Below are 16,268 nucleotides of genomic sequence, written 5' to 3' on the forward strand. Positions count from 1 at the left end.
TGGGACATTTTAATAGTATACATATGCAATTTTAATATTTTGTGTGTGTGTATGAGTCTTTAGCAGTGTGTGAGTCGGCCCCTTGTAGGTTTTCTTTCCACTGAAGGCAGAAACGTACTGGTGGAGGTTTACAGTCCGCCGTGTCAGACGGCGATGGATCCTCTCTGTCAGCCAGCCTGACCTCTGCTGTCACTCTGGACCTCCATGGACTGATACCTTCCTGTCATTCCTCATGTCTGGGGAATGTCTCTTCCACACACACACACTCACACCGTCCCTCATCCTCTCACTCTTTTCTTGACATATCCTACGTCGCCTCCTTCCTTCCTTCAGTCTCTGACTCTGTGAGGGTCCATGGAGGAATCCTGAAAACATCATGTGGATGGATCCGACCCAGCCCCCTTAAAGTTCGATGGAGTGACGTGTGCATGCCTGGTTCAGGCTGCAGCTCCGCCTGGTACCAGGCTGCTGATAACAAGGTGAGGAGTGTTCTGTGTCATGTCATATCTTTACTCTCATGTCATGGCATCTCCCACACGGGACACGTGATGCAGAACAGAGAGGCAAAAACAAGAGAAGCTCCCGCCGATGAAAGATGAGCAGTTCACAAGTCAGAGCCGAACGAAATGAAAAAAAACTGTAAACAACCCGAGTTCACTGATGGGATACGGAAAACCTGGCAAACAGTCACAACCTTTGGGCTGTTTCACCATCTGAAAAAAATCTCATTACATTTCATTGGGTTTTATGTGTTTAAGCTGCATCAAGTAGGACGACGATACATGGCCTTCAAAACTAAACTAAAAAAAACAAAAATCTGAAAAGTGTGGTGTGTAGATTTTTATTTGGTCCCTGCGAGTCTGTGAGAATGTCTAGAAACAGCAGTTTTCAAGTCACAGTTGGATTTAGGTTTGGCCTTTGAGTGGGCCGTTCTAACTCGTGATGATGCTTTTACCTGAACTGATTTTGAGAAAATACTTCATTCTGATGCTACTGCCTAAAATTATAACAATAATATCAATATCAATAAACATGATTTATAAACTGAAGGAAACTAATTGATGATTTTTCTTCTGATGGAACATGGTGGTGGTTCGAGTGGTTCGAGTTGAGAGAAGACCTGTTGATGAGATCAACAGGTCTTCAGTTTATTCAATTTATCTAGTTATGTCACATTAAGACACCTGACCAGGTCATTTATCTACAGAATGTCTCTGTATCAGTTGAGTCATATAGCTTCTAATATGATGCAGTCAAGTGGAGTTAATTTTGCTAATTTGAGCAAGTATCCTAAAGAAACCCAGCAAACTGCATCCACTCATCTCCTCTTGAGCAAAGATGTACACAGTTAGTTGCATCACGTTGGTACCTCTGTACCATTCTCTTATACTGAGAATGAACATAGTGACAGTGGAGAGCAATGACTCCCAGATAACAAGAAGAAACATCCAGATGAACACAGCTGGAGTGAGCGGCTGTGGTTTGAGAAGACAGAGGAGAGATCATAAAGTTAAAGGCAGAATGACTGCAGATCACACTTAGTTCTAGAGTAGTAGGAGAAAGAATAGTTTGTCTAAACCGATAGCAGCATGACCACAGAAATAGCTGAGGATAACCTCAGCCAGTCTGACTACAGGCTTCATTATGTTTCAGTCTTGTCTTTAAAGCAGGCAGAGAGTCTGTCATGGACTAAAACTGGGAGCTGATAGCTGAACGCCACAGTTTGCTCCAGAGCTGCTGGTGCTATGATCCATTATGACAGAGCTAATTATTGAAGGTCTTCACTTTTAACTCTACAGTATGCTGGATCTGGAACCTGAACGTTTATGGGATGCATTGAGCTTCCTGATACTGAAGAACGACAACCTCAACAAATCAAGAGGACTGGTCCTCCTGCGTCGCTCTGGGACAGAATAGTGCCAGCTGTTGTAACACTGCGAAGGCAAACAAAGGAAATCTCTGTGAGATGTTTAAATGATACTGGCCTCCTGCACCATTGCTGGAGTCCATGTAGCATCATCCAGATTCAGCAGTTTGCTTCTCAGGGGGTTCTGGTCCAACATTGACAACTTTGTTTTGTCTCAATTTGAAAGCAGAAATGTTGAAGTCTTCTGGGGTTTTTTATGCATTGAAAACATTCCTGTAATCTCATGAACTGATTGGATTCACCAGGTTTTATTAATAAATGCAGCAGAATATCATCAGCATAACAGCTGATCATTTTACAGTGTAGAAGCAGATTTATAAGAAATAGTATTGGACAAAGCACTAACCCTGTGGTACTCCATTAGTAACCCATATAAGTGACTTCATCACATCAGTTTTCTGTTTTTTATTTTTTTTATTTTTCTTTATTTTGGTCTCTAACAAGGGAAATAAATGTCCAGAATGTGAATGTTCACTAAATCACAAGGAGGATTAGTTCCTTATCTCCTTAGAATGTATTTTCCAAAATGTCAGCAACCTCTGATAGTTGGAGGGTGAAGCAGTGAGGAGCGCTGGAGTGGGAGGTTTAATCTTGGTGAAGAGGAGGGGATGAAGAGACGGGTACGCTATGTGCCATGCAGAGAAGGGAGAGAGGGGGCTGGGGAGTAGAGAAGAGTGTGAAGGAGACGGAGAAGGTTCTGATGAGGTTACTGGGGATGAGATGGGGTGTCAAAGGAGGGGAGGGGGGTGAGAGGGAAGAATGTGCTCCTACATTGCTGAGATTCCTGCCTCATTGTGACAGGCTAATGAAACTCAGGGATGCTGCATGGAGCCCAGAGACAAGTGCAGGAGCAGAGCCGGCTAACAGATGCTGAACTTACAGACTGAAACCATAGAGAAGCATCACTGCTCTGATGAAGATGGGCCCATGTGAAAAATCTGGTATAAAACACCTACAGGATGGGGGGAAATAAAGATTTGTTTAGGCTTTATTACACATGATTTTGTTTCTTGTTTTCTTATATGTATTTCTTTGTCCTTTGATATGTTTTATTTGTTTATTTTTGTTGAATCATATGGATCATAATTTTCTTGAAAAGTTTTCAAAAGTCCGACATACAAAACTCTGGACTGATATCAGAAGAGACAGCACAGCATGGGAAGATATTTCCATTTCCACACTTTCTGTGCCTCAAAATAATTGAACAATCAAAATGTTTAGACATGAGCACGACCAACCTGGAGCTGAAGGAAAATGATTCAACTTTAAAATAATAAATAAATAAATAAATAAATAAATAAATAAATAAATAAATAAATAAATAAATAAATAAATAAATAAATGCTTCACATATAAATCTGAAAAGTGCGTTTGTTTTCAACAACTGGAACACCTGCATTAAAACGAATGTTAACCCTTTAAGAAAAAGCCACAGCTGAGGTTTAAATGTAACTTTAAGGAAATACTGTTGGCCACACATACAGCAGTAACTTATGAATGAAGTTTAAAAATGTCAGTTATTCTTCCCCTGAACAGAGAAAGAAATGTTTTAAATATTTTTATCTTGAGCTTTAAAATCATCATTAAAGCAAAGCCGTCTCTGTTTTTATGAAGGTTGAACTGCAACTTAATGAAAAGGCACACAAGAAACGTAATTATTTATTATTCACTAAGCAATTCAAAAATATACAAACACCAGATGCTAACTTGGAAAACTACCTAATTGGAGAAGAGAATAACATTTTGGGAGTTCTGGTGTGTAAACTAGTTTTTGTTGATCTATTGTGAAGCAATTAGATTTTTCTATTTTAATAGGTGAATATATCTATAAATAGTTTTCCTTCCTTTACTTCTTTCTTTGTGTAGTTTTGCTGATGGTGTTTAGCAGCCGCTCGTCTTCAGTCTGTACATCTCTACAGTGACCATCAAAGGGAATGGAGAGCATCCTGCTGTCCTCAAACATCTCAACTTCCTGTTAACTCAGTGACACATCCTTCCCCTTCTCCAGTTTCTGTCTGTCATTTTGTCTTTGATGCAGAACGCGGCACTGCTAACCACAGCAGACCCTGTGGGCCCCGGACTCCTGGGGCCCGGCTGAGCTCCACTGGGCCAGTCACATGGCAGCGGTGGAGGGTCAAACATCTGCTAAGCTCAGCTAACGTTGCTAATACATGTTATCCTATATGTGATGTAGTCTACATCACATATAGGATAACATATAGGAGCAAAAAGACGGCCTATATACACATAGCATCTGGATGTCTAAATACTTCAAGTCGCTGCCATGTGATTGGATATTGCCTGTGTGTTAGCATGCAATTACATACACATAGTGAATTAAACGACCTGGATGTTGAGCGAGAAATGCTTTTTGTGAATTAAGTCACACTGAGATACAGTAATATAAACACTGATATGCATTACATCCAATCCACCAATAATCACCAAGTGTTTCTTGGATGATAGGATCTTCTATGAATGCAGACATTCAGACTTTAATCTAACAGTCACTTCCAGATCTGCCACCCAAGCATGACTCCTGACTTCAAACGCGTCTTTGAAGCTTCATCTCAAAAACTTTTGAACAACTCGTCACAGTTCCAAAGGCAGGAAACCCCACGGAGTCTCCCACACCCTGATGCTTATCTCATCTCTCTGCCTTCGTCCAGACGTCCCATAGAAGGCCAGTGGAGCTTAAATGACATCCCCTGAAGCAGTTAGCAGTTACATGCTAACACAGTGTTCTAACACTGAAAGTGTTTAGCTTATGTGCTTAGCATTAAGAAAAGGATCTGGAGGAGGGCCAGTTATTTCCTGTCAGTCAGAGATTTGGAGCCACATGAATGGAAACTCTGCAAAAAGAAAAGGGCAGTGGAAGCAATTCCTGGAACAGTTGGGAATATTCGTTGCCGTGGATATAAGCAGCCAAATGAACTCAGAGGTTCCTGCAGAGCAGAACTTTAGATGAATTTCATCTGAAGTCAAACATGGAGTCAGTTGGACCAACAAGAACATTTCTGTAAGAAGTCACGTTGCTGTTGTTGCTGGATAAAAGGCTCACCTTTTAAAATCCATCTGTAGATAAAACATGTGAATCTCCTCAGTTTAGATCACACTGACAGACTGTCCTGATGTGACACCGTTCCAAAACGCAACTTCTAACTTCCGACCAAATGAAAACACTTTCAGACATTCTGCCTGCTGATCTCTGAAAACGTATTTGTCTTTCTAAAGCTTCATGGACTGTTAGCTCAAAACACGTTAATGTTTGGTCTGAACCAGATGTTGCTCTGTCTCTTAAAGATACATTCAGAAAGATTTTAGTCTTCACACATTTTCTTTTTGTCCTTTACTTGAAGAGTTTCCTCTAACATCACTGAAAAACAAAATTTTAGGTTTTGCATAACTGACTGGGTTAACAAAATAAGCAGGTAATTTCTGTCAAGTATCTCAGCTATAGATGAGTCACTGTGTCATATTCCAGGCCGGTGCTGAGGGACAGTTAGAGGACAAATTTAAAGGATGATTCCATTAATTTTAATTTGACCATTATGTTTTTTTTCCATATCTTTCTTTTTCTAAAGTTTTGCTGTTTTCTTTGGAAATGAAGCATTTCATATGTGAATATGGACCAATGAAACTCATTATAGCTTTCATAGAACTTAAACCTTTCCACATTCTGTCCCACTACAACCTCAAGTTGTACTTTATGAAATTTTATGTGACAGACAAACAAGTAGCATAATTTCATAGTGTAAAATAATATAAAATGTTTTGCTTTTTTTCTTATTTTTCATAACTATACTATGGAAGTCCATTTCTGCCAATAAATAACAATTCAAAGCCCAACAGGAAGTTATCAATGCAGGTTTTAAACTTATAATTATGAAAATAATTTTGATTGATTATATTCAGATTCTGAATCATAATTATGAGATAGGAAGTTACACTGTTTCTCTAAGAAGACTTGTCAATACATGCAAGCCTTCAGAGGAGTCAAAAATGTTTAACTCTTGAAATGTCCATGTTTTGTTTTTATTTTTTTCTTGAAAATGTAAGAGATTAATTGCAAAATTGTCTTATTTTTTCTAGTAAATTTGGGACTTTTCAATTTTGGATTTTTCCTTGTTTTTCCTAGAATATTTCTGCTATTTTTTTTTTAGCAGAAATGCGCTCCTAATTTTGATTTTTTTAATCAATCAGTCAATCAATCAAATTTTATTTGTATAGCACATTTCAGCAGTAAGGCATTTCAAAGTGCTTTACATAATTAAAATAAAAACAGAAATAATCAGTGAGAAAGAGATTTAAAAAAATAAAATAAAAAAATATAAAAATAAAAACAAAAAACATTACATCATTAAAACGTCGAAAAGAAAGAAGAAGAAATTAAAAACATTAAAGACATAAAAACATGGAAGACATCAAAACCCGCACTCTAACCCTAATTTAGCCATAAGCAACTCTAAACAGGTGGGTTTTAAGTTGAGATTTAAAGGCACYCAGTGTTTCAGCTGTTTTACAGTTTTCTGGAAGTTTGTTCCAAATCTGTGGTGCATAGAAACTGAATGCTGCTTCTCCTCGTTTGGTTCTGGTTCTGGGGATGCAGAGCAGAACCAGAACCAGAAGATCTGATGGGTCTAAGTGGTTGGTACAGCAACAACAGATTTTTAATGTATTGTGGTGCTAAACYGTTCAGTGATTTATAAACTAACATCAGTATTTTAAAGTCTATTCTCTGAGCTACAGGGAGCCAGTGTAGGGACTTTAAAACTGGTGTTATGTGCTTTATCTTCCTGGTTTTAGTGAGAACCCGAGCAGCAGCGTTCTGGATCAGCTGCAGCTGTTTGATTGATTTATTAGTCAGACCTGTGAAGACGCTGTTGCAGTAATCAATGCGGCTAAAGATAAACGCATGGATGAGCTTCTCTAGATCGTGCTGAGACATCAGTCCTCTAACCCTGGAGATGTTCTTCAGGTGATAGAAGGCCGACTTTGTGACTGTCTTAATGTGGTTCTGAAGGTTCAGGTCAGAGTCCATCACTACTCACAGGTTTCGGGCCTGAGCGCTGGTTTTTAGTTGTAATAACTGAAGCTGTGCATTGACTCTGGTTCGCTCATCTTTAGGTCCAAAGATAATAACTTCAGTTTTGTTTCTGTTCAGCTGGAGAAAGTTTTGGCACATCCACACATTTATCTGTTCTAAGCATCTATTCAGTGATTGGATAGGTTCAGAGTCACCTGGTGACATCGTGATGTAGAGCTGTGTATCATCCGCATAATTGTGGTAGCTAATCCTATGTCCTGTTATAATCTTTGCCAGTGGGAGAATATAAATATTGAAAAGAAAGGGTCCTAGGATTGAACCTTGGGGTACCCCACATGTGACCATTGACCTCTCTGATGAGAAGTTTCCGATTGAAACAAAGAAATCCCTGTTCTTTATGTAAGATTCAAACCAGTTGAGCACTGGACCGGAGAGTCCGACCCAACTCTCCAGTCGATTCAGTAAAATGTCGTGGTCAACAGTGTCGAAAGCTGCACTGATGCAGCTTTCGACACTTAACTCGGGTGGCTCGAATCCGCTGGCAGATCGGACCACATCAGTGCTGATGTGACTTCACCCCACGCCCTGGAGGAACTGACCATTTTAGAACTGAATCCAAACCGAGGGGAACACATTGTCTCCTGGTTTCCTTTGTTATTCAAAGTGTCCCAGCAGCAGCAGAAAGTCCAGGAGCGGTGGGATTGGACTGCTCTGGGTCAGCCCCTGCTTTCTCATGATAAGGAAGGCAGGGCCGAGCTGCTGCTCTGCAAACAGCTCAACTCTTTGGAAGAGAGCGGGGCCGGCCGGAGCACAATACAGGACGCAGCCTCTGTGGGAGAGCGACTGAAGAACAACGGGGCAGCCAAGGAGACCACAGAAATACTCTTCCCCCAAATCCCCAAGTCCGCACAGAGAGAGGAGACAAAGACGGTGCAGAGAGCAACAAAAGCATTCTTTGCTTTCAGTCCAGCAGCAAAAGAGACAAAAAAAAATAAAATAACAATAAGCTGAGCAAGATCATTTTCCCTTGAGATCCAAATTGAAGGAGATAGGCGTGACAGTTGCATTTGTAATCAGAGCAACATCTCCAAAAAACAAGGTGAGGGCCAGTGGAGCTGTGCTGCATGAAGGACGGATCCGTCTGGAGGAAGACGAACTCAGAGACAGGATGAGGGCGACGCTGACCGTCACCTGGCTGCTGCTTTCACTGAGTGAGTACACAACCACACCAACTACACGGCTCACGTTTCAGCACCCGCTCTCCAGAGGGGTCAGGGTGTGAAGGAGCATGCAGGATATGCATCACTGCTGGGCAGCAACAGGTGTGCATCGGATGAGTTTGGCTGCAGCACAGGCTGGGAAGAGTTCCCCAGTCCAATCTTCTGACTTCTCATGTTGTCCAGAAAAAGATTTCCAGTTAAAATTGGACAAAAACACAATATAAAGTACAAGTTGATGAAATCAAAAAACCCTTTTCTGTACATTCGTACTTGGATTCCTACCGTCACATTTCAGAAACTTTTACAGAAAGTGAAAAGTTTTGGAGGAATTCACTTAAAATATGTGAGCGTGTGCTGCTGGGTGGGTTCATCTGAGAGGCTGTGGGTGGAGGAGTGAGAGCAGTGCTAACAAGTTGTGATAATTGTGGTGCAGTATAGAGGTTCAGTTGTTTTATTCATTATTGATAAAATATAAACTTTGCAAAACTATTCACAGCCTCTAAGCTTTTCCCCTTTTCGTCACATAACAACCACTACTTAACCTGTTGCAATAAGCAATTAATTAGTTAATCAATTAATGAATTAATCTCATGATAAAGTAAAATGAGCTCGCTCAGTGATTTCCATTCTGATTATACATATTTTTTGAAGCAAGAGACATCATAATTCATTTATTTATTGTTTTTGGTTGTTGAGTTGTTGGATGTTTAAAATATCTTCCAGTTCCAGTGTGGAGAGTTCAGTACTAAATTATTAGTGCTTGAGCCTTGCCTTATTAAGCCATAATATTCTTTTTTTAAAAATAAATAACAACCTGAAGTGTGGAGTGTGTTTGTGTTCAGCCTCCCTCTCTAATGGTTTGTCTCTATTAGCGTCACGCTATTAGCGTCCTAGTTTTCAAATATTCACATGGATTCGCTACTGGATTTAGGACTAAACCTTCATGAATATGCTGTGATTGAAATGATTCTATTGTCTCTGGCTGTAAGTGTTGGGCTGTTGTCCTGCTGGTGGCTGAGCCGCAGTCCCAGTCTTCAGTCTGCAGCCTCCAGCAGGTTTTCCTCCAGGATGGGTGTGTATTTATCTCCAACAACTTCCCATGAACCATCAGCAGCTCTGTCTCTGATGAGGAAACGCTGTGACATTTCCACTGCTATGCGCATAGTGAGCTCATGGTGATGTGCAGTGTTCGTTTTCTAGGGCAACATGATGGGTCGTCTGTGTGGCTAATGGCTTGTGGAAAACTGTAAAAACCTGAGCTGTGGATCTCTGCAGCTCCTCCAGAGTTAACCAGTTGCTTCTCATTAATGCTCTCCTTGCTGAGAGCATTAGTTCAGCTGAACCTCCATGTCTGTGTGGGTTCATATTGGGCCCATGTGGGATGTTATTTCAGAAGCTAGTCCTGCTTTAAGCTTCATGATGCTGCTTGTTCAACATCTCCTGAGATTAAATAACACACAGGTGGATTATTTACGGCTGAAGTCAGTTTTTTGCTCTGGATTTTAGGTGTTAAATACATGTCAAATTTTTACAGATTTTCTTTCCTTGTTTGCACAATTACACACTACTTTGTGTTATTCATCCTTTAAAATGTCAATAATTCATCCAGGATTGTGTCTGCAAAAGTAAAAAGAAAAAAAAAAAAAGAAAAAGAAAATTTCTGTTTCTGAAATGTAGGGAAATGTCTGGTATCCTCATATATCAGGAAAGTGAGGAATCACAGCTTTAACTGCAGAAAAAGTAAAAAAATTAAGTACAAACAATTAATCTAGTTCTGATTTTTTGTGTTGTTTTTTTGCTCTTTGATCAGACCACATAGTTAAGTAGGATCCAGACAACATCATCCCACCATGGCTCCTCCCTCTGAAAACACAGACACACACATGCCAAGACCAAAGATCTTGAATAATGATTCACACCCCCCACACACACACCGCCCGCTCTCTCCCGCCTGAAAGGCGAACGAAGAGCTTTTCTTTAATTATGCACCTGCCACTCGATCTCTGCTGCTGCAGCTGAATTCAGAGAGGAGGCTTTTATTTTCCCAACATGGAGGGAGCCGAAGCAACATTCTGCCTGAAGGTGGTCAGCACTTTCCTGTGAGAGAAGGAAGCCGGCAATGAGAGCACACATCTGTGAATGTTTGCTTAACGTGGTTATCACATGGAGGTGATAACGGTTCCCTTAAATAGGTGACCTCTCCTTCTCAGAAAGTTTGAAATGAAAACAGAGTCAGGATAACAAGCTGCCTGGTGGAGAGGAGACTGCTACGAATGAAACCAGAAAATTCTCTCTCTCAATATTCTGACATTTAGCAAATAGAGATATTTTTTGTTAATCCTCTAATCCTCACTGACGTAAGATGAGAAAAGTTTGTTCTGATTTCATGTTAGATTGTGTGAAAAATAGTCACAAGTGTCTTTTTAAACAGTATAAACTTCTGGTTTCAGCTGGTTAATTCCTGTAACTCAGATGTATTTAGACTCATAACTATTGTGTACCTTTTAGAACAGTGAAATTTATCTCGTTTACAAACATGGAGACAGTTCAGTGATGTAAGGAGGAGAGTGTGGTATGCATTATCCTGTTGCTGCTTTAGTCTCACTGCAGCCTTGACCCACTGATAACTGAAGTATACTTACACTTTATTTTCTTCTTTTTTACTTTGCATCTCTTTATTCTGGCAAAAATGAGGTTTGGGTGCAGATATATTTTTATGCCTTTTGGACTGTTTCATATGACTAAAGACAAGCAGAAGAAAAAACGATGAAGAAAACTCTGTATTTGTGTTTGCATGTGTAGATGGGAAAATGGAGCTTTAATGTCCCGCACATTACAGTCTGCTACCAGACTGTTTAGCTTTAGCTGAAAATATAGGTAAAGAAAAATTCTAAATCATTCATCATCAAGATCTAGATTTTGTATTGTAAAGTATATCATCCAGAAGTAAAAGTTTTACAATGAGTTTTTAGCATTTATTAGAAGTTTCAGCTAGATTAGAAGGCTGGTTTGTGAGAAAACTAAGCATAAAACTAAGAAAGTTGAGCTATCGGGTCAAACCTCTCTTAGCTCAGTGGGTATTTTACCAGTCTAGCCATTATAATGATACAGCAAAGGTCCAGACCTGTTTATGTGTAACAGTTATAACTGTGTTATCCTAAGTTAAGCCCAAAGACCACTTCAGACCTCACAGGTTCATCTGGGTCTGAATTTAGACAAAACATCTTTTCATCTACACCTGATGATCCATGCAGGGTCACAAAATGACTGATTTCTACCTCCAGTTTCACCAACACACCTAGCAACAGTTAGCCAGCTGTGTGTGACACTGAAATATAAAGTTGTGTATCATCTGCATATAAACAACTGCCGGTGATGAAGTAGCTTTGTACAGTGTGAACTCAGGGGAGCCATCTGGGAAACAGCAAGAACAATAGACACTAAGCTGGCCAAAATCACCAACCTCAATGGCATGCATAGTTTTTAGAACATATTAATGACAAGTAGAGCCAACAGAATGCTGAGAAAGAAAAGAAACTGTTTAGAATGCAGATTTAATTTTAAATTCTAATAACTTAAATTCCTTAATATAAATACACTGAACCTGTTCAGGGTTGCACACAAACATTCACACAGATATTTTACTGTAGAAAGGATTACTGGTTACAATCACCTTCTGTCTCATTTTGGGCGCCTTCACTGCACTAAGCCAGATTTTCCTCAACATTCTCTGCTTCAGCTCAGAAACGGTGGGACGGAAACTCCTGGTTAGACAATGAGCAGTTTCCGCTTCTCTAACGTCAGCGCTGTGCCTCCTCTCTCCTGAATGACTGAGTCTTCAACGAGCTGACAGCTTTAAACTGTCTGGGTAACTTATTGAATGGACACTTTCTTATTTCTGATTGGTTATCTTTTTGTCAGATAGCCAACAGCTTGACAAAACGTTTTGGAAGGCAAACTAATTGTTGGTTTTTCATGACTTTTACCAGTTGATTTAGGGTGATACTTCATTACCTTTAAATAATCGAAAAAGTGAAAACTAGAGATGCTCCGATCCGATATCAATATCTGTATCGGTGACAATACTGAAAAAAAAATTCTACATCGGGTATCAGTGACAATGTGCTCAATCAGTATGGACAGATCTATTCAGTATAATTCTATGCTTTGAGAGCTGAGTGATGTCATGCTTTATTACTTATTTTGCATTATATTTAGAATTCCTAATTGCACTTTCTGAACTATTTGAAAGAAGGTTTGTTGAAGTTTATTTTTACATATTAGATCTATTGTTTTAGTCACTTTCATTATTATTTATTTGACCTTGTCTGTTCTACTCCTGACTGCTCTGACTGAACAGATGAAAGTTGTTTTTACATGTTGGACCAAACTTGTGAAGCTGCTGGTGTATTTCAGTGTTTGGTGCTATTCGCAGAGTTAGCAAATACATTTTTACTTCAATACATTTATGTCAGTGTATAAATATACCGTTGAATATACAACAGGAATTTCTCTTAATGTAGGTCTGAGTCTTTTTTAGAATCAATTCCTATGGTGAACTTCTGTCACCCTTGGACAGAAGTTCTAAGTTGCTTTATTGTCCATTTGGTCAAAATGCTACGTTTTGGTCTCATCTGAGACCATCAACATGGCTGATGGCAAACTGAGGCCAGAGATTCTTGTTTTTACTTTGGAAAAAAAAAACATTCTTCTTTCCATTGCTACATAAAAGCAGGAGTCAGAAAAAAGAGAACACAGGAAGCCGAATTAAACAGGTGAAAATTAAACCTTGACTGTAAGTTTTAACTTCTAGTCCGATTTAAGTTAAGCAGCGACTGTTTTAAAGCAGACTGGGTTTTCAGCTGGTTATGTAGCTGAAAGACAAAGAGAAGCTTTGGAGGGCAGAGGCGACTTCCTTAAAGACCCAAGCTGCACTGCTGAACAGAAGGTGATGTCATAGCATCAATAAATGGGAAGTAGTGAGGAGTTTGACAACAGAGCAATGTCATCACTTATCAGCACCTCCAGGACTTCCTAACCCCGTTAACACACTCTTTCTTTAGCATCAGCTGCTTCACAACTCATCCACTTCCTATACGATAACAGGCAGCCAGGCTTCACGGCCTGTAAGGACCACAGCCATGATGTTAGGGGGACAAGTGGGGGCTGGGGGGGGGGTCCTCTGACTGGCATCTGTTTAATGGCTGAACTGGGAGAGAGAGGGGAAACAATAGAAGGGAGCAGAACAAACCTTATCAACATCCTGACTCCAGAAAAGGAAGGGCGTTCAGGCTGGAGACGACAGTGTCGGCCCAGAGCCTCTCCTTTGATATCAGACACTGCCGGTCACTCAACATCTGCAGATGATTCTGAGCTCATCCATCTTTCAATCTGCAGAAGCAACGGCCTAATAAGGAGATCAGCTGCTGGTTTTTCCTCATCACTAAACCAAGTTATGTTACGACAAACTGGGTCTCATGCTTGATTAAAAATAACTGGACTCATACAGCTTGGTGCCGCAACTGCAGGTTTCTACAGCTGTAGAAAAAGCATCTGTATCTGTCAGTATTAACAAGCACGAATAAAACCACGAGAACTGAAATAGAGAAAAAGATTGTTATCTGAAATAAATAAAAATGGTGATTAATAGGAAAAAACTGAAATTAGAGGCTTAATAGTTTTTGTTTTTTTGTTTATGAATCTCTTTGTTAGGCGATCAAACTGATGTGAAATTGATTTTTTTTTTCCACACAGGCAGTTTACGGCACCAAAGCACTTCTCCTGGCAGTAATATTGCTAGTCTGCAAAATGGCAGCAAAAGTTGGGACAAAACTTTTTTTTTGATTTTTTAAAAATAGTATCTTGTGTTGAGTATTCAATGTAAACACAAGGCATGAATACAACTAAAACTCAAACTACTATTATAAGTAATAAAAACTAAATGACAATATTTAACTAGTAATATCTAATAAACCGACCAAACCCATTGTAAGAACTCATTAAATCGAACTGAACTGGAAAAAAGTATCAACAAAATAAAACTGAACTATGATGAAAAGCCCCAAACTGTTTTAACCCTGGTACTTTATTTTTATCAAGTCCAGAGGACTCCAAAGCACTTCTCACAACATTTAGTTGTGATTGTTGGTAAGCTACCAGCCACAGCTGCTCTGAGGCAGACGGACAGCGGCGCCACCTGTCGGCCCTCTGACCAACACCAGAAAGCAAGGCGGTGTTGTGAAAGACACAACCACAGAGACAGACTGGGGTTCGAACCTGCAACCCACATGTTACAAGACAAACTCCTTCCTCCATCTCCTTGCTTCTTATGAAAGTACTTTTGTCTGCTAATATAAGAGCGATCACGTGGAACGCTTCAGTCTGTCCTTTAAGCTGCTAAAATCAGCCAAAACAGGCAAAGTCTGACTCTCTGTTGGAGGATTTATTCCCTGTTCTAAAAGCTTCAATCAGCTGGAATGTAAACAAATGACTCTGAGCCCATTAGATGAGCCAACATCCAACCTGACTCTGTGCTTTCTGTGAGTTCTCTCCAGTCAGCCTGTCCTGTAGGGAGGAACCGCTGCTATGTGGAAATCTCTTTGCAGCGCTGCAGACCTTCACCCTGCAGATCCTCCCTCCACCCGGCATGCCAAACTCCTCAGCCAGGTGGATGTTTATCAGCGCTGCGGCTGGTACCGTCATGGACCCACACCCTCCTCCTCATTCCTCACCTCTCCCCCATCCCTCACTCCCAGCTCTGTCAGCGTTGGCTCAACTCGCCCCCTCACTTCTCAGCTTTTAAGAACAACACGACTGCTTCATTAGCTCTGGGTTAATGCATGTGTGGGAGACGTGCCCAACAACACTTCGCTGCTAATTTTGCATTCTTATATTGCACAGACTGAGGAGAACCTTTAAACAGCAGCAGGCAGTGGCCGCAGTGGCACAGAGAGCTGGGAAATGTTGCAGATCTTCAGCATCTGACTGTAATTCAAAGCTGTGCAGCTCTGAGAGCAGATAAAGACTGACAGCTCATTTAACTTCAAGCCTTCACAGTTCATTTGTTGAATAGGTTGGAAAAACACAGGGCACATTTACAGCTCCCTGCAAAAACACTGATTACACTCCTTCACATTGCTCCCACAGCAACCGCACACACACACACGGATTAAAAAAAAAACATTATATGCAGGGATGCACAGATCCACTGTTTTCACTTCCGATATTGATACTGATATCTGTGATTTGGTATCGGCTCATAAAGATCTGATACAGATACAGCCCGCATGGATCAGACACATTGTCACGAAACCCAGCTTCAATCTGTTTAAATACCGATATAAATATTAATATTGGATCAGAGCCTCTCTAATCATTTTACAAAAAAAAAGAAAAAAATCAAATCTGAAAAGTGTGGAGACATGATTTTACTATCTTATTGCCAGAAAAGTCTGCATCAGTAGAGAAGAGTCAGCAGAAAATAAGGACTGAAGAACCTGAAGCTGGGAGAAAAGCCATAGTTGAATGAAAGTCTTATGTGTTTGTGTCTGGAGCATGGTGAAACACGGTGGTGGCAGCATCATGCGTTGGGATCTCTTTTCTCCAGCAGTGAAGGGAGGCAGGTCAGAAACTGGGCTGGAGGTTCACCTTCCAGCAGGACAAAGAACCCCAAACCTGCAGCCAGATCCTCTGTGTACTGACACCTTGGATTAAAGCAGCTTCATGTGTTAGCATGGCCTAGTTAAAGTCCAGGCCTAAAACTAATTTTGCACTTCTTTGCTTTGGTTTATCATGTGGCAACCTGGGGGGTGGATTTCCTTTATTTTTAATTATGAACCCAAGATATAAACTCTTACAGGTTATAATGACCAACAACGCCACCTGGAATAATTCCAGGAAAATGTAATGAAAGGACGCAAGTACGTTCTGCTGGAAAATGAGACAAGATTCAGGAAGTTCTACAAAGTTTATTCGTCTTTATAATCTCTTTTTAAAATAATGATCTGAAATTGAATGGTTAAAACAGTGAATGCAGTTAACAAGATTTATCATAAAACGTCTAAATTGCAAAGGA

General features: G+C 40.2%; 1 protein-coding gene across 1 annotated transcript in view; it reads left to right on the forward strand.

Moving 5' to 3' along the window:
• The first annotated feature begins 7,693 nt into the window (after positions 1 to 7,693).
• Positions 7,694 to 16,268, forward strand: part of podxl (podocalyxin-like) — a 33,506-nt gene continuing 24,931 nt past the window's right edge. The window contains exon 1 of the mRNA XM_008401511.2: positions 7,694 to 8,185. Coding sequence (XP_008399733.1) covers positions 8,143 to 8,185 — 43 coding nt within the window. The 5' untranslated portion in view covers positions 7,694 to 8,142. The remainder of the gene's footprint in view (positions 8,186 to 16,268) is intronic.

The sequence above is a fragment of the Poecilia reticulata genome, linkage group LG23 (assembly GCF_000633615.1).
Source record: "Poecilia reticulata strain Guanapo linkage group LG23, Guppy_female_1.0+MT, whole genome shotgun sequence".
NCBI lineage: Eukaryota > Metazoa > Chordata > Actinopteri > Cyprinodontiformes > Poeciliidae > Poecilia > Poecilia reticulata.